At 57.7% G+C, this 20,871-nt stretch overlaps 3 protein-coding genes across 4 annotated transcripts; 1 reads left to right on the forward strand and 2 right to left on the reverse strand.

The window, feature by feature from the left end:
* The first annotated feature begins 1,555 nt into the window (after positions 1 to 1,555).
* TNK1 (tyrosine kinase non receptor 1) lies at positions 1,556 to 6,619 on the forward strand. Of its 2 annotated transcripts, none has more exons than XM_007457763.1 (12): positions 1,556 to 1,718; positions 1,884 to 1,954; positions 2,082 to 2,273; positions 2,406 to 2,561; positions 2,679 to 2,962; positions 3,200 to 3,473; positions 4,666 to 4,760; positions 5,087 to 5,257; positions 5,509 to 5,588; positions 5,943 to 6,244; positions 6,326 to 6,421; positions 6,506 to 6,619. In XM_007457763.1, the coding sequence occupies exons 1-12, from the start codon at positions 1,556 to 1,558 to the stop codon at positions 6,617 to 6,619; spliced, it is 1,998 nt and encodes a 665-aa protein (XP_007457825.1). The 2 variants fall into 2 exon arrangements, with proteins under 2 accessions (XP_007457825.1, XP_007457824.1); XM_007457762.1 differs by having other exon boundaries at positions 5,102 to 5,257.
* Positions 6,620 to 7,906: 1,287 nt separating this feature from the next.
* PLSCR3 (phospholipid scramblase 3) lies at positions 7,907 to 12,867 on the reverse strand. Its single transcript, XM_007457852.1, is given in 11 exon segments — positions 7,907 to 7,963; positions 8,156 to 8,317; positions 9,957 to 10,118; positions 10,387 to 10,607; positions 10,709 to 10,751; positions 10,856 to 10,949; positions 10,951 to 11,050; positions 11,319 to 11,374; positions 11,705 to 11,755; positions 11,848 to 11,953; positions 12,810 to 12,867. Coding segments are annotated over 11 exon segments (1,110 nt in total).
* A 4,906-nt stretch (positions 12,868 to 17,773) lies between these two features.
* TMEM256 (transmembrane protein 256) lies at positions 17,774 to 18,915 on the reverse strand. The gene is made up of 4 exons (XM_007457764.1): positions 18,784 to 18,915; positions 18,454 to 18,485; positions 18,117 to 18,197; positions 17,774 to 18,019 (listed from the first exon to the last, which is right to left on the reverse strand). Exons 1-4 carry the CDS (start codon positions 18,866 to 18,868, stop codon positions 17,876 to 17,878), a joined length of 342 nt encoding a protein of 113 aa, XP_007457826.1. The 5' UTR covers positions 18,869 to 18,915; the 3' UTR covers positions 17,774 to 17,875.
* Positions 18,916 to 20,871: the final 1,956 nt, after the last annotated feature.

Raw genomic sequence — 20,871 nt, forward strand, 5'->3', positions numbered from 1 at the left:
TGTGGGAAGGTGGAGAGAGGGTGGGAAGGAGGCGAGCAAAGGACAGGGGAAGGGAGGCTTCTCAGGATCTGGCCTGGCGGAGGACCGGCCGCCAGGCGCCCTCACCTAGTCCACCGGAGGACCCGGGCCACGCCGCCAGGCCCCGCCCCCCGCGGCCTCCGTCCCGCCCTCCCCGGGATTTAGTCCCGGCAGCCTGGGAGGCTCCCCAGCCGCCGCTTCCGCCTTCGCGAGGTGAGGGTCCCGAGAGGCAGGGGCGCCGGCGAGCGGGCTGGCGGGGCGGCGGTCGCTTGGGAGCACGTCCGCGGGTGCTGAGCCTCCCCTCCCCAGTCCTTACTTTCCGCGGGTGCGTCTCCTCCTGTCCCCCATCTCGTGCTTTCCCCTTCTCACCTGGCTACTGGTGCTGGTCTCCCAGCGTCCTGGGCTTTCGCCTTCCCCGCCCCTGCTCGTGCTCGATTCCTCGCCACCTCCGAGTGTCCATCTGGACCCCGCCTGGGGTCCTCCGCTTCTTCCGGGCTTCACTAAGTAGGGGGAGGGAGGGGGCAAGGTGTGTGTGCAGGCAGCCGGCACCCAGAGCACCTAGAGCCTTATTTAATAAAGATCGGTGGAGTTGCCCTGGAGCCAGGTTAGAGCGAGTGACTCAGGTGTGCCGGCCAGGCTCTGTACCTGGAGCTGAGCTCAGGTGGGTGTGGAAGGGACTGTGCACCTGGCAGACTGGGTGGCTCTGAGCAGTACCTGAGCTTAACTGCCCATCACAAATGCCCGATTTGATTTCAAATGTTGCTGCCTCGGGTGTAGGATAGGCAATGACCCTGGGCGTCTCTGGGCAGAGGAGGCAGTCTGCCCACATAACGTAGGTATGTGTGGACACGGTAGCTTGATGTCTTGTGTGCTGTGTGTGTTTGTGTGGACCTGGGTGTCTCAGACATGAGGCGGTGTATCTTGGAGGCAGTGAACTCAACATGTCTCAAGTAGGTGTGTGTGAGGGGTACCTGGCAGGAAGCCTGGTGTTCTATGGCAGCGTATACTGGAATGCCCCAGCTTTGAGAGGACATGTATCTGGGTGTCTCAGGTGTCTTTTGCATCATATCTATAGGTGTGTGTGTGTGTGTGTGTGTGTGTGTTGTACCTGCGTATCTCAGGTATGGTGTGGTTAGTGTATCTGGGCATCTGTGGAGTGTATGTGGTGGGTCAGGATGTCTCAGGTGTACCTGAGTGGTTGTGTACAAGGGTGCACTTCAGGCCTAAAAGGTGGTGTATCTGGGTGGCCTAGGGGTACGGGCAGTGTGCCATAATAGCTCAAAGTGAGCAGGGCCACACACCTGAAGTCTGTGCAGTGCTGAAATCTGAGGTGTGAGGAGAACATTCTTCCTGGGGTTTGTGTGTGTGAGGGGCAGGAATCCTGGTTGGTTCTGGTGTCCCTCCCTCTGTACCTGAGTATTGCTGAGGGGTTGAGGGTGGAGCAGGCAACCACGTCTCTGGTTCCTGAGTGTCTCAGGTGCCCACCCTGGGCCATGTGTCTGGGGGACAGGGCACCACAGGGGTTCCTCCTCCAGACATGCTCCCCGAGGCGGGCTCCCTGTGGCTGCTTCGGCTGCTCCAGGACATCCAGCTGGCCCAGTTTTACCGACCCATCCTTGAGGAGCTTAACGTTACTCGGCCAGAGCACTTCGACTTTGTAAGACCTGAGGATCTGGACGGCATTGGCATGGGCCGGCCTGGTGAGGGTCCCCTGCCCCAAGGCCCTGCTGTCTCCTTCCGCAGCCTGTTAGTTGCTACTCTCCTGCCCCACCACACCCACCAGCCCCCTTCTTGCCTGTAAATCCCTTGCATCCTGCTCCCCGCCTCCCCCGTTACCCCATCCCTCTGATCCTGGCCTCCCCCAGCCCAGCGTAGACTGGCTGAAGCTCTGAAGAGGCACCGTTCGGGGCTCAAGTCTAAGAACTGGGTCTACAAGGTGTGTGTGCTTTGGGGTGGCGGTGAGAGGCTTAAAGGGCCAGCTCAGGCCCCGGCAGGGGGTGGGCTGAGTGGCAGAGAAGCGTGTATGCAGGGTTCCACACACATGATTTCCACCACTGTTTCAGATCCTTGGGGGCTTTGCCCCAGGGCAGAAGGAGACCACCCCACCCTCAGACAGCCTTCCATCCCTCCCTGAGCCAGATGGGGGACTCAAGTGTCTGATCCCAGACCGGGCTGTGTGCAGAGGGGAGCTTCTGGGCTTCGGCTGCTTTGGTGTGGTGCACCGAGGGCTGTGGACACTGCCCAGTGGCAAGGCTGTGAGTCTCCAGGGAGCCTACTTCATTCTGGGTACCTGGGCCAGCTTCTCCCTCTGTTCTGTGTGCCTCTCTGCTCTGGCCTTGGCTTAACTCTTCCCTACGTTGCCTGATGGTGCTTGCCCCCACCCTCAGGTCCCAGTGGCTGTCAAGTCCCTCCGGGTGGGTCCCGAAGGCCCCGAGGGCACTGAGCTAGGGGACTTCCTGCGAGAGGTATCCATCATGATGAACTTGGAACACCCACACTTGCTGTGTCTGCACGGCCTCGTACTGGGCCAGCCTCTGCAGATGGTGAGCAGACCCAGACGCCGGCTCCCGGGACAGTCCCGCGGGCCGATGTACGACAGGAGGGTGAGCGCCAGGGTCTCGTGGGGCCGGACCACCGCTCTCACGGCTGTGCTCCCACAGGTGATGGAGCTGGCGCCCCTGGGCTCCCTGCATGCACGCCTGACCGCCCCGGCCCCCACGCCCCCGCTGCCCGTGGCCTTGCTCTGCCTCTTCCTGCGGCAGGTGGCGGGGGCCATGGCGTACCTGGGGGCCCGCGGGCTGGTGCACCGAGACCTCGCTACGCGCAACTTGCTGCTGGCTTCACCGCGCACAATCAAGGTGGCTGACTTCGGGCTGGTGCGGCCGCTGGGCGGCGCCCGGGGCCACTACGTCATGGGCGGACCCCGCCGCATCCCCTACGCCTGGTGAGGGGCCGGGCGCAGGGGAGGGATCTGAAGGGCAGGAGCTGAGGGGCTGCGGTGGGGCTGGTCCTCTGAGGGAGGCGTGGACTGGAGGAGTCGTCGTCGGGTCTGAAAGGGCCAGGAAAGGAGGACTTCTGAGCACCACGGCGGGCGCACTAAAGGGGCGTGCCCAGTGGCAGGTGGGCGCTCCGGGGCACACACCCGGCACACATCCAGCCCCCTTCAGCTCCGCTTCCGCAGGTGTGCGCCGGAGAGCCTGCGCCACGGGGCCTTCTCTTCTGCCTCGGACGTGTGGATGTTTGGGGTGACGCTGTGGGAGATGTTCTCCGGGGGCGAGGAGCCCTGGGCCGGGGTCCCGCCGTACCTCATCCTGCAGCGGCTGGAGAAGGACCGAGCCCGCCTGCGTAGGCCTCCGCTCTGCTCCAGGGCCCTCTATGCCCTCGCCTTGCGCTGCTGGGCCCCCCACCCTGCTGACCGGCCCACCTTTTCCTACCTAGAAGGGCTGCTCCAAGAGGTGGGAACTCCTGCCTCCCCAGAAACACTCAGTCTCTTTTCCCTCCGTTCCCTCTCCCAGGGTTCCATGCACAAGACTAACGTATACCGGTTCCCGGGCTGGGGTCTGGGACCAGGCTCTGAACAAAGCAGAACCAGTCCCCGCCTTCAGGGTGCTCAGAGCCCCAGGGAGACAGCTGGGGTCTAGTGGATGCAGGCTGAAGGGCCGGGGGCTGGAGCAGAGAGAGGGAAGCCCAGAGTCCAGAGCAGTAGGATGTAGCGGGTGTTTGACAGGCAGAGGAAAGGTTCAGCGTGGGAGGGGGAAGCATGGCGATTGAGGTGGCGGAGGCATGTTAGGGGCACACCAAGGAGGGACTTGTGAGACACGGTAGATAACCAGCGCTAACACCTAGAGCACTTGACCTGCGTAAGATACTGTACTAAGTGCCTTACGTGTATCCTCATAACATGTTCACTCATTTAATCCTCACAACAACCAAGCTCGATTTTAGAGAGGGGGCAGTTAAGGCACTGACAGTTTAAGTGATTTGCCAAAAGTCACACGGGAAGTGGAGGACTGGAGATTTGAGTCAGTCAATATGACTTCAGAGCTGTGCCCTAAATCACTATATACTCTACTATTAAAGGAGTTTAGTCTTTAACTCTGAGGGCACCTGGGGGCCATGGAAGGGTTGTGAGCAGGGAGTTATAAGCCACATTTCCAGGTTATGTCACTCTGGTTTGGTGCAAGAATGGATTAGAAGGACGGTACTGAAGGTAGGAGAACCAGTAGGCCACAGTGGCTGTGAAGCAGAAGAAAGACAAAGAGGTCTGGATGAGGGTCGAGGCAGTGGTGCTATGGAGAAGTGGAAAATTCCCAGAGGTGCTTGGGAGGCAGATATGATGGGCCTGGGTGTGGAGTAAAAGCAGTGTGCAGGGTGACTCTCCCCTTGGTCCCCTAGGTAGAGGCAGGGTCCCCCTTTGTTGCTCCCTGACTCCTGGGCTGTGTCCAGCTTGGTATGGGATCCAGGTCTGCCTCCTCCACTGGATTACAATTGAGGGACAGGGACAGTCCCACCCTGGGGCCAGGGCAGAGGACATACCTGGTATGGGTTTGCTTGGTGGGTGCATGAACAGTCTCCACTCTGCTCCCACGATATTACCGTTCTGACTCAGGCCACAAGCCCAGCCACCCACTCCTCCTGTCTCTATAGGCCTGGCCTCCTGAGGGACGTTGTGTGAGGGATGTCACAGAGCCCGGTGCTCTGAGGATGGAGCCTGGTGACCCCATCACTATCATCGAGGGCAGGTGAGGGCCTCGTGCCTCCCACCCGTCGCCAGGGGGAGGACTCCCTCCCCACCCTCCTGGCCCTGGTCCCAGCTCAGCTTCTCCCCAGCTGCTTGAACCCCAATCCTCTGCCTCATCTCCTCCTCTCCCCGCTGGGCCCTGAGAGCTCCACCACAGTCCTGGCCTCCCTGCTGGAGCCACCGCTGGCCCATAGAGCCCTTTTGTTTTAGAGAGAAAAAAGCTTCCCTTCCTCCGGGCAGATGCAGCTCCATGGTGCACAGCTTGTGAGCTGAATGTGGGCTGGAGCCCAGCCCTCACTCTCCCCTGGCTCCCATCCCCTTCACCAGCACCTCTTCCCACAGCCCCAACTCCACAACCTGGAAGGGCCAGAATGGTCGCACATTCAAAGTGGGCAACTTCCCAGCCTCGGCAGTGACGCTGGTAGACTCACCAGCCACCCGTCCAGTCCTCAGAGGCTCCCCTGCCCGGGGAGAGCGACACCAGGGAAACATAGATGGGTGAGGACCTGAAAGAGTGGGGGGCAGAGCTGGACTGGGGGAACCAACCAAGTCTAGCAACTTCTCTGGAAGGGGAGCCTGGAGAGGGGGTTGGGGTAAAGCTGGAGGGGAGGCTGGACTTGCCTTCCCGCTGGAGCTTCCACTCTGGGTCTCAGCCTGCCTGGAAGCCCCAGAGATTCTTTGGGAGAGGGCACTGCTATATGGGGTAGGGCTGGGGGGTGTGGAGAATGAACTGGAACACTCTCCAACAGGGACAGAGTGAAGGTAAAGCTTCGGGATCCCCCTCCAGGTCGGGGCCAGAGAAGGAATGTGTCCCTGCAGAGGATGAAAGGTGGGCATGGCAGTGGGGACAGGGCTTCCAGGGTCTCCGAGGACTTCAAGGATAAGCCTCTGGCGATGCCCCCTGCTCTGAAGCCCTGCCTTTGCAGACATGATTTCCCCACCTGTGATTTCCTGGCCCCCATTCTGCCTGCTGACATCCTGGCTGTACTTTAGACAGCGTCTCCCCACTGCAGCCCCTGGCAGTTCTTTGGACCCTCAGCTGCTTCAGCCTGGGCGTCCATCCCGCACACCTGGTTTCTTGTCCCCCCGACACAAAGACCACCCCGAGGACAGCACAGATAGCCAGAGAATGGGAAGAAGGCAGCTGGGCTTCCTCTCAAGTTATTTTTTCTCAAATGTGTAGGCATTTCCAAGAGTCTGGAGTCGGTTCTGTCCCTGGGCCCCCGCCCCACAGGAGGTGGGTCGAGCCCCCCCGAACTTCGACATGCCAGAACTGTGCCCCAGGGACCCCCAGGCGTGCCCCCCTGCTCCCCCGTAGCCACCAGCTCCTCTTCCCAGCCCAGCCAGCCTCCCAGGGAGCGGCCTCCCTGGCCCAAAAGAGAACCCCTACACAGTCACCCTGTGGGAGCGCCTGGAGCCAGCAAAGCCACCGTCCCCTCTGGGGGACCCTTGCCTGACCCTGAGTTGCAGAAGAGGATTATGGAGGTGAGGTCTCCCTGAAGTGTCCTGGTGTCCAAAAGGGGCTGTGGGCTGGCGAAGGCCTAAGTGAGGCTTTGTCCCCGGCAGGTGGAGCTAAGCGTGCATGGAGTCACCCACCAGGAGTGCCAGGAGGCTCTAAGAGCCACCGGGGGTGACGTGGTTTCTGCCATCCGGAACCTCAAGGTACAGCCACACCCTTCTCTCGGGTCCCTGCCCCTCCCAGCCTGGCCCTCTGGCCACCAGCTGCCCTTCCTCTCGTCCCCACAGGTGGACCAGCTCTTCTATCTCAGCAGCTGGTCCAGAGCGGACTGCCGGCGCATCCTGGAGCGTTACCAGTGGGACCTCTCAGCCGCCAGTCGCTACGTCCTGGCACGGCCCTGAGCTCTGCTCCTTTGGGCACAGACACCAGATGGACCAAGGGCCTGGTCACGTGGGACCAAGCAGAACCGGAACAAGGTCCTGACAGGGTGTGTTCCCACCTGGGGAGAGCCTGCCATGGGCAGGTACCGGAGGAGCCCAGGATCGGGCACTGGTGAGTGTCTCCTCACCCTGCCCATTGGTCTCTGAGGGCGTGAGCTCCCTTGGCCATAGGAGGATCTAGTGCACTCTGCCCACCACATTCCCAACAAAGGAGGACTTGGAGGAACAGAGCTGCGACACATCACACCCATGGGAAGCTTCTATCGCTACAGAAAATGAGCAAGAGGCCATTCTGGGCCACGGGAACAACCATCCTGAACTGCCATCAGCTACCACACTGGGCTCTGTGGGAGCAGCCATCCTGGATGACCGGAGCAGCCATCCTGACTTGGGGCATATGGACCAAACTGCCTTGGCTTGGTCTGGGGCCATCATGGGTGATGAAAGTGGCTCTCTTGGACCCGAGGACACTTGATCCTGGCAGCATGGATTATTAGATGGGCCAGCCCCCGCCCATCCAAGCTGTCATATTTCCCTTTGTTTCTTCCCACACCCAACTCTTTCTCCCGCCCTCTCCCATTATATACATCTTCCAATGTCCAAAAAGTTACAAAGTTTATATGAATATAACATACAAAGATGCAGCCTCCTTCCTAAGGAAGGGGTAGGAAGGGGTGGTAAGGCACAGGAAGTTGCAGCAAGCACCAGCTGAGGGAGAGGAAGTCGGCATTGGGGCCCTGGCCCTATAGCTAACGGCGGCGGGGAGATAGGGATCCCCCTCAGAACGCCATCATCTGAGGCTGAACTAACTGGCCAAGCTGATGCGGGGAGAGGGTGACCGGGGGGTCTGCCGTCTTCAGTGCTGCTTGACCTTCCCCACCCCAGCCCTGTCATAAAACCCTGCATTCTAAGGCCTCATCTGGAGCAGAGGCCCTGGAGGGGGGTGGGAGAAAGTCAGCAGGGAGAGTTGGAAAGCCGATATGCCAGTGTGCTGAGGGTCTGCTGCAGGCAGTGGTGGGAAGTAACAGGGGAAGGGCTCTTGTACATACCCTTCCGGAGGGGCTATAGGTGAAGCAGGCCAGGGGAGTAGGGGAGGCGTGGGGCACGGAGCCTCCAGCCTCTCAGGCAGCCCTGTCTCTCCCCTGCAGTGCGCATGGAGGGAAAGGGGCTGCCTCTGAGGAGGGGCCAGGGCGGGTGACCATCTTGAATTCTGGTTGAGATGATGGTCTCCTCACCCCGAGGTGGCCTCTAACTGGTGATGGCAGAGGGCCCAGCGCCTCCTCGCTTCTCGAAGAACAGGTAGTCCTGAGGGAAGGGCACGGTCAGCAGGAGATCTGGCTGGGCCAGCCTGGCTCAGCTATCACAACCAGGTCTGGAACCACAAGCCCCCATAGAGTCTGTCCCTAACCCTCTCCTAGCAGGAGACCAAGAAGTGCTCAAAGCCTCAGAGTAAGAGCAAAAGGGCAGCGGGGGGAAGGGGCGGGGGCCCCGACTCACAATGAGGAATGTGGCTCCCAGCAGCACAGCCTTCACCCTCACGTCCAGGTCCAGTGGGAACTGCAGGCCGAAGTCATCTGCATCGGTGAGGGCTTCTCGGAGCAGCCCACCCCACTGCTTGCTGATGCGGCCCACACTGCGGGATTCATCTGGAGTCTTCACCTGGCAGGAGAGAAGGAAAGAGGGAGGGAGGGAGGACCCGCACGGGGAGGATGTGCCTGATCTCATCGGCATCCAGTCTCACTCCCACAGTCACCACATACGAACTGTGCAGGCTCTACACTTAGCGAGTCCTCCCAAAGCCTTGGGTTTCCATGTGACATCTGGGGAAACTGAGGCACCCGAGGTCACACGGTGAGTACACAGCAAAAATCAGGTTGCAGACTCAGATCTGTTGTTCTTGAAAGGCCACATATGACTACTAGACATCAGTGCTGGGAGAAACAGAAGCACAATACAGTCTAATCTCCTTAGAGGATGGCCAGTCACTAGGTTTGTTTTGGTTACCAAAGTCCCTGCCGCCCACGGTTTGTGCAGTTTGTGCCCTGCACAGAGTAGCCTGGCCAAGCGGGCAAGGGAGGCTGCTAAATGCCTGGCTGCACTCTACCAGCTGACCAGGCTGCTAGAAGGCCCAAAGGGGTGCCTGCCGTCCTCGCATCTGCAAGGTAGGGAGGACTCTTTAGCATAGCATGCAAGCCTCATCCAGGGTGGATCCAAGCCCATCTAGTGGGGGGAGGGGACAGCAGAAAGTGGCCTCTGAGGACCAGGATTTCCACTGGCCTCCCTAGGCCCAGCAGCAACAGGCCCTGCCAGTGTGGGTGGTAATTCACCGTGACTCCCTGGACTTTTTCCTATGCTCATTCTCCAGTGGCTAGAACTAGAGCGATGTCCTTCCCATCTCCTTCCCCCATGGTCCTACAGCCCTGGGCCATTTCCTGCAGACCAGTCCCAGGGTGGGTAGGGCCTCTCCCAGTCAGCCCTGCGGTCCCAAGAGTGCAGCCCCAAATGTGGACCATTCATAATTATGTAAAAGGAAGACTGGCCCGATGAGAACCCCACAATCTACATATTCCCAACCAGAGTTCACCCAGTTACCTCTTTCCCAACCAGTTCCCATCACAGAACCTTCCCCCAGCTACCAAGATGACTCAGTTTTTAAAAGTAACCTAAGATAAGGTACATCATCAGAAGCCTTGGAAAGTCTACTGGGATATACCTGTTGTTTCTCCCTTATCTACACAGATATTCAAGTGCCTTTGTCTTCTAGAAAGTAAGGTGTTTCCCAGGCCTTACTTTGAAATGGTCATCACTTGGGTTCTCCAGGCTCCAGGTTGGTGATTGAAATGCATGGTAAGAAGGATTCCAGGCTGGGGGTGGGTGGGTGGACGTCTGGACTTATCGGTTGGCAGGGCAAGCCACAGGATGTTAACAAGTTAAATTAGTGCTTGCTCCAGGGCTTGGGCTCACGAACTCACGCAGCGGCCATGCGGGCCCAGCCCACGGTACACTCAGTAAGCATCCTTCACCCTAAATCCAGCCTGATCTTAGATTTTTTTTTTCTCCCTCAACACAGGGCTGTGGGTCACAATCAGCATTGGCCCTTAAGGTGAAACCCTCTTTGCCATATTTTTATAGGACCATGGGCCATCCTATTTCTGAATAGAGGAAAACTGGAAATGTGGTAGGCATCCCATCACAGTGGATTTGGACTGATGAGCTCTTGACCGTCCTGTTGGCCATCCTGCCGCACGGATCATCTTGGTTTCTGAAGGTCCCAGGAATCTCCCCTTATTCCTGATACCTCAAAGTTGGTGTCTGTGCCACAGCCACAGGTCCAGCAGGGCCCCACCACTCGCAGGACGGTCTTCCGGTCAGCATCTTGGATGGAGAACTTGGGGAGGAAGGGATGCCAGGTCTGTAGAACGTGGCCAATGGTGGTGCCTGGTGGAGCCTGTACTTCCATCTGGAGTGGGCAGCAGACAGGATCACTGCCCAGCCAGACATCCTGGCCCAAGCGCTCACCGGTCTAGCTTTATCACCTGTCTCCCCTCACAAGACCTCCCATCCCCTTCACTAGACCACCTGTCATCCCTCTCACTAGACCTCCCATCCCACCTGCGCCCAGCTCCCACAGGAGGCACGCCTCATCTCATGCCTCATCACGGTCGTGCCCCGGTCATCGGCCTGCCCCCTACCGAAGTTTCTCCCTGGCCCCATCCTTCCCCGCCCACCTCCTGGAGGCCACAGGGACAGCAGCTGCAGCCACAGTGGAGGGGGCGGAGCAGGCGCAGCACCTCTCTGTCCCCGGGGTCCACCAGGCGTACACGCAGGGGCCGGCGGGCGCCACAACATAGCCGCGCACAGCAGTTGCTCTCCTCTGCCGCCTGACCCAGGGGCTGTCCGGCTCCCGAGCGCAGTTCGTAGCGGTTACAGGTCTCCCAGCCCAGGAGCGCTGCCAAGGGGTGACACACTGAGGCTCGGACACCAGCGCCTGCCCAAGAGCCCACTATTTGCCCCCGTCACGAGGCCCAACATACTCCTCCTTCCACTCACTTTCCACCCGCTCAGCCTTCTGGTGAATCAAGATCTGATCAATCTGGAAAGAGAGTAGGGGAACGCACAGACATCAGCTGGCCGGCCTAGTCGCCTGGGTCCCCTCCCTGTCACTCCTCCCTCCCTCCCTCCCTCCCTTTCACTCACCTGCGCCAGGAATTCGAGGCCAAAAGGCACCCCTGGCAGTGGCAAAAAGGGGGCAGCTGGTCCCGGGGCCCCAGGGCCGGGCGAGGGAAAGCTGCCCCGGCCCGGGCCCAGGATGCAGCGTCGGCTCCCGGTACCCAGCGGTCACAGGGTAGGGAGGTGGGGGCGAAGGGGCGTAGCCTGTGGGGGGCAAGTAGCCTGTGGGGGGACAGGAGTAGGTTAGAAGGGGCCCCCGACCTCATCTCTTTACCCCTTGGCCCATGGGCCGCGAGGCTGCGGGGAAAATGTGGTGGGAAGAGAATGAGAAAGATGGGGCGGGGGAGCAGGGCGGCGGCTTCTCGGGAGGAAGGGAGGGGCCCCACACAGCGAGTCCGAGCACATTCCCGGAGGATGCGTCCGACACCGGGTTCCCAAGTCCGTGGTGGGGGAGCGGATAACGGAGACCCTCGGCCTCTCGACCACTTACCTGCCATGGGAGAGGGGCGAGGGTTCGCGGGATTTCGCTGTCCCGGAGGCTTAGTTCTAGAAGTGGAGGCAAGCTCGGAGACAGCCAGACAGACACAAAGACAGACACAAAGATGGACAGGCAAACGCAGAGCGGCAGCTGCGCCCAGCGCCGGCCCAGGGTCTCTAGGGCGGCGCTTCTGACTCGGGGAGAAACCGAAAGTGTCAGCGGGCAAGGCGGGGGCCCTGGGACCCTGGATTCCCTCAGGGGCCCCAGAACCGCCCCCTCCCTTTGTTCTCCCATTCTCCGCAGAGGCGGCTGTTGGCAGACGGCAGGACAGATGGACCCGCGGTCAGACCGACGGCCCCACCTCAAGGGAGGTCTCCTGACCCGTTCCCCCTGCTCACCTGAAGCCCCTAGAATAGCCCGGGTGCCCAGCACTCGGCAGCTCCCGAGAGCTGGTGGAGGCGGGCCCAGGAGCTGGCTCCACCCCCCGCCCCGTCCAGGCCCCGCCCCTCCCAGCCTAAGCACGGCGCCTGCGCAGGAATACTGCCGGCTCTCCTGCGGCGCCGGGGACTCCAGGCCACCGGCTTCACGGTTTGGCGGGCGTCCCCGCCCTTTCCGCTCGGATGCAGGAGCCCAGAGAGGAAGCTCGCCTGGGAGGGTAGCCGGGTGAGCCCTATCCCTAAAACTCCTGCCAGGCCTGCGGGCGCAGAGTGGTCAGTGCCCCTTGGTGGGAACAAGGGCCGCTTGCGCGGCTCTGGAGCCCAGGCTCCTCCTCCCGAGGGCGGTTCGGGCCTCGCTGACGCAGCTGAACGCCTTGCACACTCACCCATTGGCTTCTAGGACTGACTCCTGGCTCCCCTTCTGCCTCGCTGGGGCCACCTTGCCAGTCTCCTCTCCCTGACGTAGCAGTGACCCACACAGACCCGTTGCAATTATAGTACTTCGGGCAGGCGCCCCCAGCCACACGGGGGATAGACTGCCAGACGGTGTCAGTAACGAGTGGGCGTGAGGTGAGGCTCAGGGGGGCCAGAGGAGACAGCGCGGTCCGCAGGAAAGCGTTCTCCCAACAAGAATCGCTTCTTTCGCTTTGAGTCCTGAGCCCAGGCCCGCAGGAAGTGAGGAAGTCCTGCGCCTTGGGGGCCTATAGGCTGAGCGGCAAGAGATGAGTTCAGAGTCCGGCCCACATGCACACAGGGCCTTGTGGGAGCTGCGCTTTGGCCCCCAGGGCAGTGGGGAGCCCACTCTGATTTTCAGTCAGAGGGAGAAGCTCAGATGTTTTAGGAAAACCATTTAACCTGTATGGTGGAGACCAACAGAGGCCCCCAGGCTGGGTTGGCAGTAGTCTGTGGGAGAGGATGGTTGTGATAGTGTGGACAGACAGAAGAGGCAGATTTTGGAGATATTTAGACAATAATATAGAACTTGTTTGTGAAGTGAGATGTGGAGGTGAGGAGTCCAGGATGACCTCAGGTGCCTGTCTGGTGACCAGGCAGATGGTGGTCTCACCCATCAAGATGCACATAGGGAGAAGCAGGTTTGGCGGCTCCTTTGTCCCTATGTCCATGTTCCTCTGGGCTGGTCCTACAGCTTCAGTCATCATCTTCAAACCCAAATGCTGGACCTCTCCCCTGGTATCCCTTAGTGCCTCAGATTCTACCTGGCCCAAACCACGCGCCAGCCTCCACCAAAACACAGACACAAAAGTTCAGTTATTCAACAGAGATTTAATGAGCCCCTACTATATGTCAGTCAGGTAATAGAAATATTTAGCAGTTTTTAAAAATTCCCAGTCTCCTGGGGTTTACATTTTAGTGGGGAAGAGACAATGTACATAAAATACATCAGAAGTCAGACGGTGACAAGTGCTATAAAGAAAAACAGAGCAGGATAAGAAGGACAGAGAATGGTGGACAAGAGTTGCAATTTTATAGGGGACAGACTAGAAAGTGATGGCTGAGCAAAGACCTAAAGGAGGTCAAGGATTAAGCCATGCAGACTTCTGGGTGAAGAGTTTTTCAGACAGAGGGAACAAGGGCAAAGGCCCTGAGGTAGAAGTGTGCCTTGTTTGTTCAGTGAACCAAAAGGCCAGTGTGGCTGGAATGGAATGAACGAGGCGGAGGAAAGAGAGGTCACAGGAGGCCACATCACATACAGCCCTGTAGACCGTTGGCTTCTACTCTGAGTGAAATGGAAAGTGTTGGAGGGTTTGGCCAGAGAAGAGACATGAGATTTACATACTGAGACAGTGTTCCTCAACCCCGGCCACAAGTTCGAATCATCTGGGGTGCTATAAAAATACCTCTAGCTGGGCCCCACTTCATAGCAATTACATTAGAATATCTGGGGTGAGGTGCAGACATAGGAACTTTTTGAGAATTCCCCGGCAGATTTTAAATTGCAGCTAAGGCTGAGGGTGACAGTGTTAGAAGGATTTCTCTCTGTCTCTTTCTCAGGCTGCTTTGTCCGCAGTAGGCTGTAGGTAGGCAAGGGCAGAGGGAAGTTCTTTCAGAAAGCTAGATGAGATTTGCAGGTGGCGTGGACCAGCTGCCAGAGTGGTAGCAATGGAGATGGTGAGAAATGGTCAGTTTCCAGTTATGTATTTGAGCCAACAGGACTTGATGATGGCTTGGATATAGAATGTGAGGAAAAGGGGAGTCAAAGTTGACTCAGGCTTGGCCCAGGAGACCCTTCACTCTTACTGCTTTGTCATTTCCTGCCTGCCCACTCCATCCTGAGCTCCAGGCACTCCAGTTCTCCTCCTGACTTGTTACCAGTATAATCTTGTCCCTTTTTCTGGTGAACTATGCATGCTGAAAACCCAGCAAATGCGCCAAAGTCTTACCAGTCTCCTAAGGCAAACAAGCCCACCTCAGTATCTACTTGTAACACTGAACACATTGTTATCAAATTATTTTTTAAAGGGTCTGTCTCCACTGCTGAAATCTGAGTTTCTTGGTATGTACAAGAAGGAGAAAGCTCAGCTTTGGGAACTGGACAGAAGAGAGTTTGAATCACAGCTTCCCCAGGTCCTGGCTGTATGATACAGAAGTTGCTTCACCTCTCTTAGCTTCACTTTCCACTGACTTGCAGGACTGGACACAATGCGCAGCAATAATAGGGACCAATTACCACGTGGTTCTTATTTATCTTGGTTTTCCAAGAGTCTGACCCACAGGGAGGATCAAAGCAAAGGTATTAGGGATATATTACATGGACGGTGGCCATGCCAAATGTCAGGGTCTCCTCCAGCTGGAGGTTCCCTGCGCTCCAGATGCTGCCTGAGATGAAGGGTGGATGGAAATGCAGCAGGGGCACTGAACTGGGAAGTAGGAGCCTGGGGATCCAGTGTCAGCTCTGCCACTGGCACTCTGGACCACTCTGGAGGTCCCCCTGAGGCCTTATTTTACTCTATTTTATTTTATTTTGGCCGCACCGTGCGGCTCGTAGGATCTTAGTTCCCCAACCAGGGATTGAACCCAGGCCCACAGCAGTGAACTCGCAGAGCCCTAACCACTGGACTGCCAGGGAATTCCCCTCTTTATTTAATTTTTTTTTAATTTACTTATTTGGCTGCACTGGGTCTTTGTTGCGGCACGCAGGACCTTCATTCCAGCATGTGGGATCTTTTTTTTCGTTGTGGCCTGTGGGCTCTTTAGTTGCGGCATGTGAACTCTCAGTTGCGCATGTGGGGTCTAGTTCCCTGACCAGGGATCAAACCGGGCCCCCTGCACTGGGAGCATGGAGTCTTAGCCACTGAACCACCAGGGAAGTCCCTCCCCTCATCTTTAAAATGAAGAGATATTGTGATCCCCTACTAATACACCTCAAGTGTATGCCTCCTCCCTGGATATAAATGCTTCAGTGGCTCCCCATTGCCCTCAGAAGGGTCTAACCTCTCAGCACAAGGCATTCCACCATTTGGCCCCGTCTGTCCTCATCTTTCACTACTGACCCTCTCATGATCTTCAAGCCAGCCACCAGCAATTCTTTCTGGTCTTGAAGGCACAGGGCTCTCTTGCCTCCAAGGCTCTTGCCTTGGTCTGGAACACACCGCTCTCCCTCATCACTTAACTCCTGTAGGTCTCCACTGAACACTGTACACTGCAGCTGCTACAGGGGTCTGGAGCTTAGCCAGGACTAGGGTCGGAGATAAATTCTGGATTTAGAAATATGCAGATTGTAATTAAAGCTATGGGGCCAAATGAAATTACCTAGAAACCGTCTCAGCTAAACGGTCTGCACTTTTTTGAATGCACACCATCAGAAAAATTAAGTATGTACCCCCCAGTATACTATACAGATATGCACATTTATAAAATATACACAAAAATAGAAATTTTAAAAGGTGAAATTAAAATATATATACCTATGAGTTCTACTTTTTTTTTAATTAAAATTTGGAAACCATTGATTTAAATTGGGTATAGACAAGAAGCCGGCAAAGGAGCCACAGAGATAGGGAAGACCAGGAGAGTGGTGTCAGAGAAGGAACAGGATGTGTTCGAGGACAGTGTGGCCAACTGTGTCAAATGCTGCAGAGGCTGAGGAAGATGAGACTGAAAATCATCCACTGGGTCTGGCAACCAAGAGGTCACAGTGATTCATGGGATCCTTCCAAGGGCATCTATGGGGAAGAGATGGGATAGAAGACTGACCAGAGTAGGTTACAGAGTAAACTTGAGGCCAGCTCTCTCTCCTGAGCTCAGACACCTCCCTGAGCTCCCCAATTACCTGCTTGGTGCCTCCACTTGGATGTCTCCCAGGCATTTCAGAAGCAACATGTCCAAAACTGACCTCCTGATCTGCCTCCCTCTAATCTGCCCCACCCTTCAGTATTTCTCATCTAAGTAACAGCACCTCCATCCAGCCCAGTGCGTAAACCAGAAATCTCCCTCTCATTCACCCCTTCTGAACTGAACATTTTTACCACCTCTTCCACCCTCGGCCAAGCCACCGTCACCGTCTCACACCTGGACCTCTTTAGTGGCCTCCTGGCTGGTTTCCCTGTTGCCATCCTTGCTGTCCTGATTGGTTCTCCAGATCTTTTAAACACATAAATCAGATCCTAGCACTCTCTCACTTTAAACCTTTCAATGAGTTAACTGTTGTGCTGCAAATAATTCTGAGTGCCTCACCACACCACACGTCAGCCACGCTGCTTTTGCTTTCTCCAACCCGCTCAGTTCTCTCCTGCCTCAAGGATTTCAAACTGCTCCATTTCGGCCTGTTTGCCAGGTATTCTTTCTGCCAAAAACACACTTCCCCTCCACTCTGGGCATGGTTAGTTCCAGCTTCAACAGGACATCCTCTGCGAGGCCTTCCCATCTAAAGGGGCACACCCTCCACTGCCCCATTTTTCCAGCCCCACTGTTCTTTTCTTTCGAGCACATAGCATACCTCACAGTGATATATTTGTGTTTAGTTGTTTAAGGTCTGTTTCCTGTACCAGATGGGAAACCCCACGAGGGAAACATGGTGTCTGTCTCATGCACGGTTCAATTTTCTTGTAACATGTGTCTGACACATGACCAACACTTGATGAGCACTGGCTTAATAAAAATTGCCCACTAAATACCCTCCAGTTCTCTGTAGGTGCTACTCCCGCCCACCTTGCCACCTTTTCTCATTCCTCTCCTGCCTAAGTCAGAAACTCATCCCACACGGAGGACTCAGGTGGCCCCATACCCCTCCCCTCCCACCTGTCTCTTTGTTCACTGTTTCAGCCACACAACAGAGCTCTTTTAAGAATCATCTCAAGCACTGTGAAGCATTTTCTGACCCCCAATACATGATGTTCTGTCCCTGCTTTGAACCCCAAAGTATTTTGTAAGTAATGACACCTCATCCCGCCTTGCCTTAACCCTGACTTCTAGAGTAAGGGGCTGCTCAAAAAACCGTCTACCCGGATACCAAGGGGGAAAGGGGTGGGGTGGGAGGAATTGGGAGACTGGGATGGACACATATACATTATTGATACTATGTATAAAATAGACAACTGATGGGAATACACTATATAGCACAGGGAACCCTACCTAACGCACTGTGGTGACCTAAATGGGAGGGAAGTCCAAAAGGGAGGGGATATCTGTATGTGTATAGCTGATTCATTTTGTTGTGCAGTGGAGGCTAACACAACATTGTAAAGCAACCATACTCCAATAAAAAATTAAAAAGGAAAGAAAACCCACCACCCTACAGAAATCTAGGATTAATGCTAGTGAGCATCAGAACCACAAGATGAGCTTATTAGAATACAGATTGCCAGGCCCTGAAGAGGGCTTTGGTAAGAATCTGCATTATTTCAAGCATTCTTTATGACTCTAATGTCCACCAGTTTAAGAACCTCATAACAAGTTAACTTGAAGTGAACCCTGACTCTCCACCCAGGCCCAAGTCTCGCTGATTCGGTCATAGGAAAGGGAAGGAGTTCAAAGGTTGACAATCCCTACCCTTCCTCCTTTAAGAGGTTAAGATGAACAAAGACTCCGAAGTTCTTTATTTGCCTTTCTCTTTTAATCCCCTCCCTGCTCCACTTCTAAAAGGAAGTACCCAGAAATTAAACACAAGGAAGCTCAAAGAGCCAAGGCAAGCCAGCCCAAGAGTAGCAGGCTCCCTCCCACAGGGGCCAAAGTCTGGACGCTGGGGTCTCCACTCAGAGCCTGGTAGTAAAACGTGGTGCAGAATAAGGTAGTTCCAGAAGCTAGCAGTAACCCGGCCTGAAGGAGATACAAGGTGGAATGCAGGCCAGTAAGAACAGGGCAGGCTAGAGGGAGTGGGTGGGGCTTGGTCAGGGTTAGGGGTGGGAGGAATTACCCAGAGGGGCTTTCTGCACAGGGGCACCCCTAACAGGGCCAGGCTGTGTAAGAAGTGGTGTTTGTTGGTCTTGTCAAAGAGCTGTAAGAAAAGGAGAAATGGGGGGGCTTCCTAAGCAACGCAGGATCCCGGGGGGACACAACGGACAAGAGTTCGTCCTCAAACCCCACCTCTCAAGTCCCAGCTTGCCCCTCCCTCAGGCACCCAGGCCTCAAGAGTTGCATACCTTGCCGCTACAAAGGCCCGCGCCCCGTCCCTCCCCTACTTCCCTCAGGGACCCCAGACTTTGTGCCCTCATAGGCCCCGAAGCCGAGGAGCCCCAGGGCAGTTACTTCACCTCCTTCCCGTAGGCATCCGGAAACTGGGCTCCTGTGGAAAGAAGCAAAGGTTACCAGTCCTAGCGCCAACCTCGACCGCCCCCACTCCCAGGGGGACCCAGGTGGACGCAGGCGAGAAAGGGCGCCCCCAGTAGGCTTCTAATTGGTGGAAACACTCATTGGGCAGTTCTGGGAACCAACTGGGCCGGGCTGAGGGACTTTGAAAGGTTTAGGGCTCCGCGGGTCGTCTGGTCGATGGGAGGGCCGACACTTCCCATAGACTCCGCCTCTGCACCAGACCCTAAAGATCGCCCCCAACACAATCCCAGCTCCATCCCCAGCCTCCTGACCGTGCGCCCCGTAGGAGGCCAAGCCTAAGGCCCCAGCTCCGGACAAGGCGCCCAGGCGGCGGAAAGCAGCCCCCGGACCAGCCATGGCAGTGGACGGTCACGCGCCGGACGAACACCGCCGGGGCCACCCAAGAGGCCAGCCAATCCCGATCTCCCATGCAAATAAAGTCCACATGTGCCCAATCCGGTCCGTGTTCATTTCAGCGTCCAGGTCCTCACCCGGGTACTTGGGCCTTTGTAAAACCTCTGTTGAGTGGCGAAGACTTCTGGCGGGCGGAGAAACCAGAACCAATTAGGAGCGGAGGAGCGGAGCAGTGGAGGCGGGGTTGGGGGGGCGGGACTAGAGGATTTGCGTCACGGATTGGCCCACTTTCCAAGTTGGTAGCCTCTTTTAACACCTCGCCCACCCCCGCCACCTCCGGCCAATTTCCAAAGATCCCGGTTCCCTTGCAAAGTTCCGCCCCTTTCCCCACAAGCTCCTCCTTTTCAGCTTTAAACCAGACCCACTCCCAAAAAGAGGCGGCCCCACGGATAGCCAAGCCCCACCCACCACCGTTAAACCCTGCCCACTACCCAAATGGCCCCTCCTCCAGAACCGAAGGCTCCGCCTTCATACGATGCCCCGCCCCTTAGAGTTCACCCCCCTCCTTCCTTCCCCACCCCCCGCACTAACTGCGAGAACCCGGAGGGTGGGAGATAACGGTGTGTGTGTGGGGTGTCTCCACCCTGCCCTGCTGGCCTGCTTCGTCCATCCGTCGGTCTGTCCACTCCCGTCCCCTTCCACCTTCTCCAATCCCCCCCACACTCTGGAGGGCGGGCGGGCAGGCGGGTGCGAGCGAGGGGTGTGCGCCGCTCTCTCGGCAGGGGGCGGGGGAGGCGGCCGCGCGGTGACGCGCGGGGCTGCTGCGGCTGCTCAGCCGGCGGATCATCACTCTCTGGCTGGGATGGACGCGGGGCGGGCGGGCCCTGGCGCGCGGGGCCAGGAGTCCGGGCCTCCCGGCTGCTGAGCGTTCCCCGAAGCCTACCCCTTACCTCCGCTTTCCCTCCTAGGATCTGTGCCGACCCCGGCCCCGGGGCTCCAGACTCGGCTCCCGCCCTCCTCTGACTCCCCGGACCTCCCCCTCCCGCCCGCCCTCGGGATCGACTAGATCCCTCCCCCTCCCTGAGGATTCCGGCTGGATCCCTGCCCCTGCACCGCGGATCCTGCGCTCCCGGGTTTTGGCCCCCTGGGGATTGCCGTGGACTCCTCCTCCCGTACCCGATCCCTCAGGATCCTCTGCCTGTACCGCCTTCTGGTCCCTCGAAGCCAGCCCACGGAGCCAGTGGATTCCCAATCCAGCCCTGTCCCGTTGCCTCCTCCTCCCTCCGCCGTCCCCACTGCGGGGTTCCCTGTTCTTGGGCTCCTCCTGACCCCATCCCCTACCTCTCCTTTCCCCGGGGATCGACTGGATCCCGGCCCCGCCCCCGGGGGCTGGGGCGATCTCCCTCCCCCGCCGGGTGAGGCGCTGCGGGCGGGGGCTGGGCCTGCGGGGCCGCGGGGGCTCAGAGGCCGCCGCCCCCCTCCCGAAGCCCGTCCGCCCCCTACTCAGAGCCCTGGATGGAGGCACCACGGCCCCAGGGCTGAGCCAGGTAGGAGCTAAGTCGGGCCGGGTGGAGGGGGCTGCGTGGCGGTCCATTGGGGTCTCCCTCTCCCCATCTCTCTCCCTGCGCCTGGTTTCCCCCAGCCTGCTCTGTCTGCGTGTCTCCGCCTAGGGATGCTCTCGCCGTGTCTCTGCGTCTCGGTCTCTTTGTCTCTGCCTCTCTCCAGCCCATGAATGATCCTTTGAATGGGCCCACAGACCCCGTGTGTTCCCATCTCCCCCTCCCCCTCCTTCTCCCCTTCCCGGCCAAGCCATTTTCCCCACTGCAGGAAGAAGGGGGGGGCCTATGGCCTGAGCCCCCGTCCCTCAACTCTCCCCGACCGGGGGAGTCAGGCCTGGGCAGGAATGGAGCGAATAAGGCAGAGGGATGTGTGTGGGGGGGGGCAAGATGTGGCAGACAGAGATGAGAGCAGGGGAGAGAAAATGGGGGAGACAGAAATAGGGAAAG

The sequence above is a fragment of the Lipotes vexillifer genome, unplaced genomic scaffold (genome assembly GCF_000442215.2).
Source record: "Lipotes vexillifer unplaced genomic scaffold, Lipotes_vexillifer_v1.1 scaffold611, whole genome shotgun sequence".
Lineage (NCBI taxonomy): Eukaryota > Metazoa > Chordata > Mammalia > Artiodactyla > Lipotidae > Lipotes > Lipotes vexillifer.

Coding starts and splice junctions, on each gene's coding strand:
- TMEM256 (XM_007457764.1), bottom strand. CDS start 18,868: ATGGCTGGTCCGGGGGCTGCTTTCCGCCGCCTGGGCGCCTTGTCCGGA. Junction 18,486..18,783: donor GGCCTCCTACGGGGCGCACG/GTCAGGAGGCTG, acceptor TTCTTTCCACAG/GAGCCCAGTTTCCGGATGCC. Junction 18,020..18,116: donor TGTGCAGAAAGCCCCTCTGG/GTAATTCCTCCC, acceptor TATCTCCTTCAG/GCCGGGTTACTGCTAGCTTC.
- TNK1 (XM_007457763.1), top strand. CDS start 1,556: ATGCTCCCCGAGGCGGGCTCCCTGTGGCTGCTTCGGCTGCTCCAGGAC. Junction 3,474..4,665: donor TAGAAGGGCTGCTCCAAGAG/GTGGGAACTCCT, acceptor CTGTCTCTATAG/GCCTGGCCTCCTGAGGGACG. Junction 6,422..6,505: donor CTGCCATCCGGAACCTCAAG/GTACAGCCACAC, acceptor TCGTCCCCACAG/GTGGACCAGCTCTTCTATCT.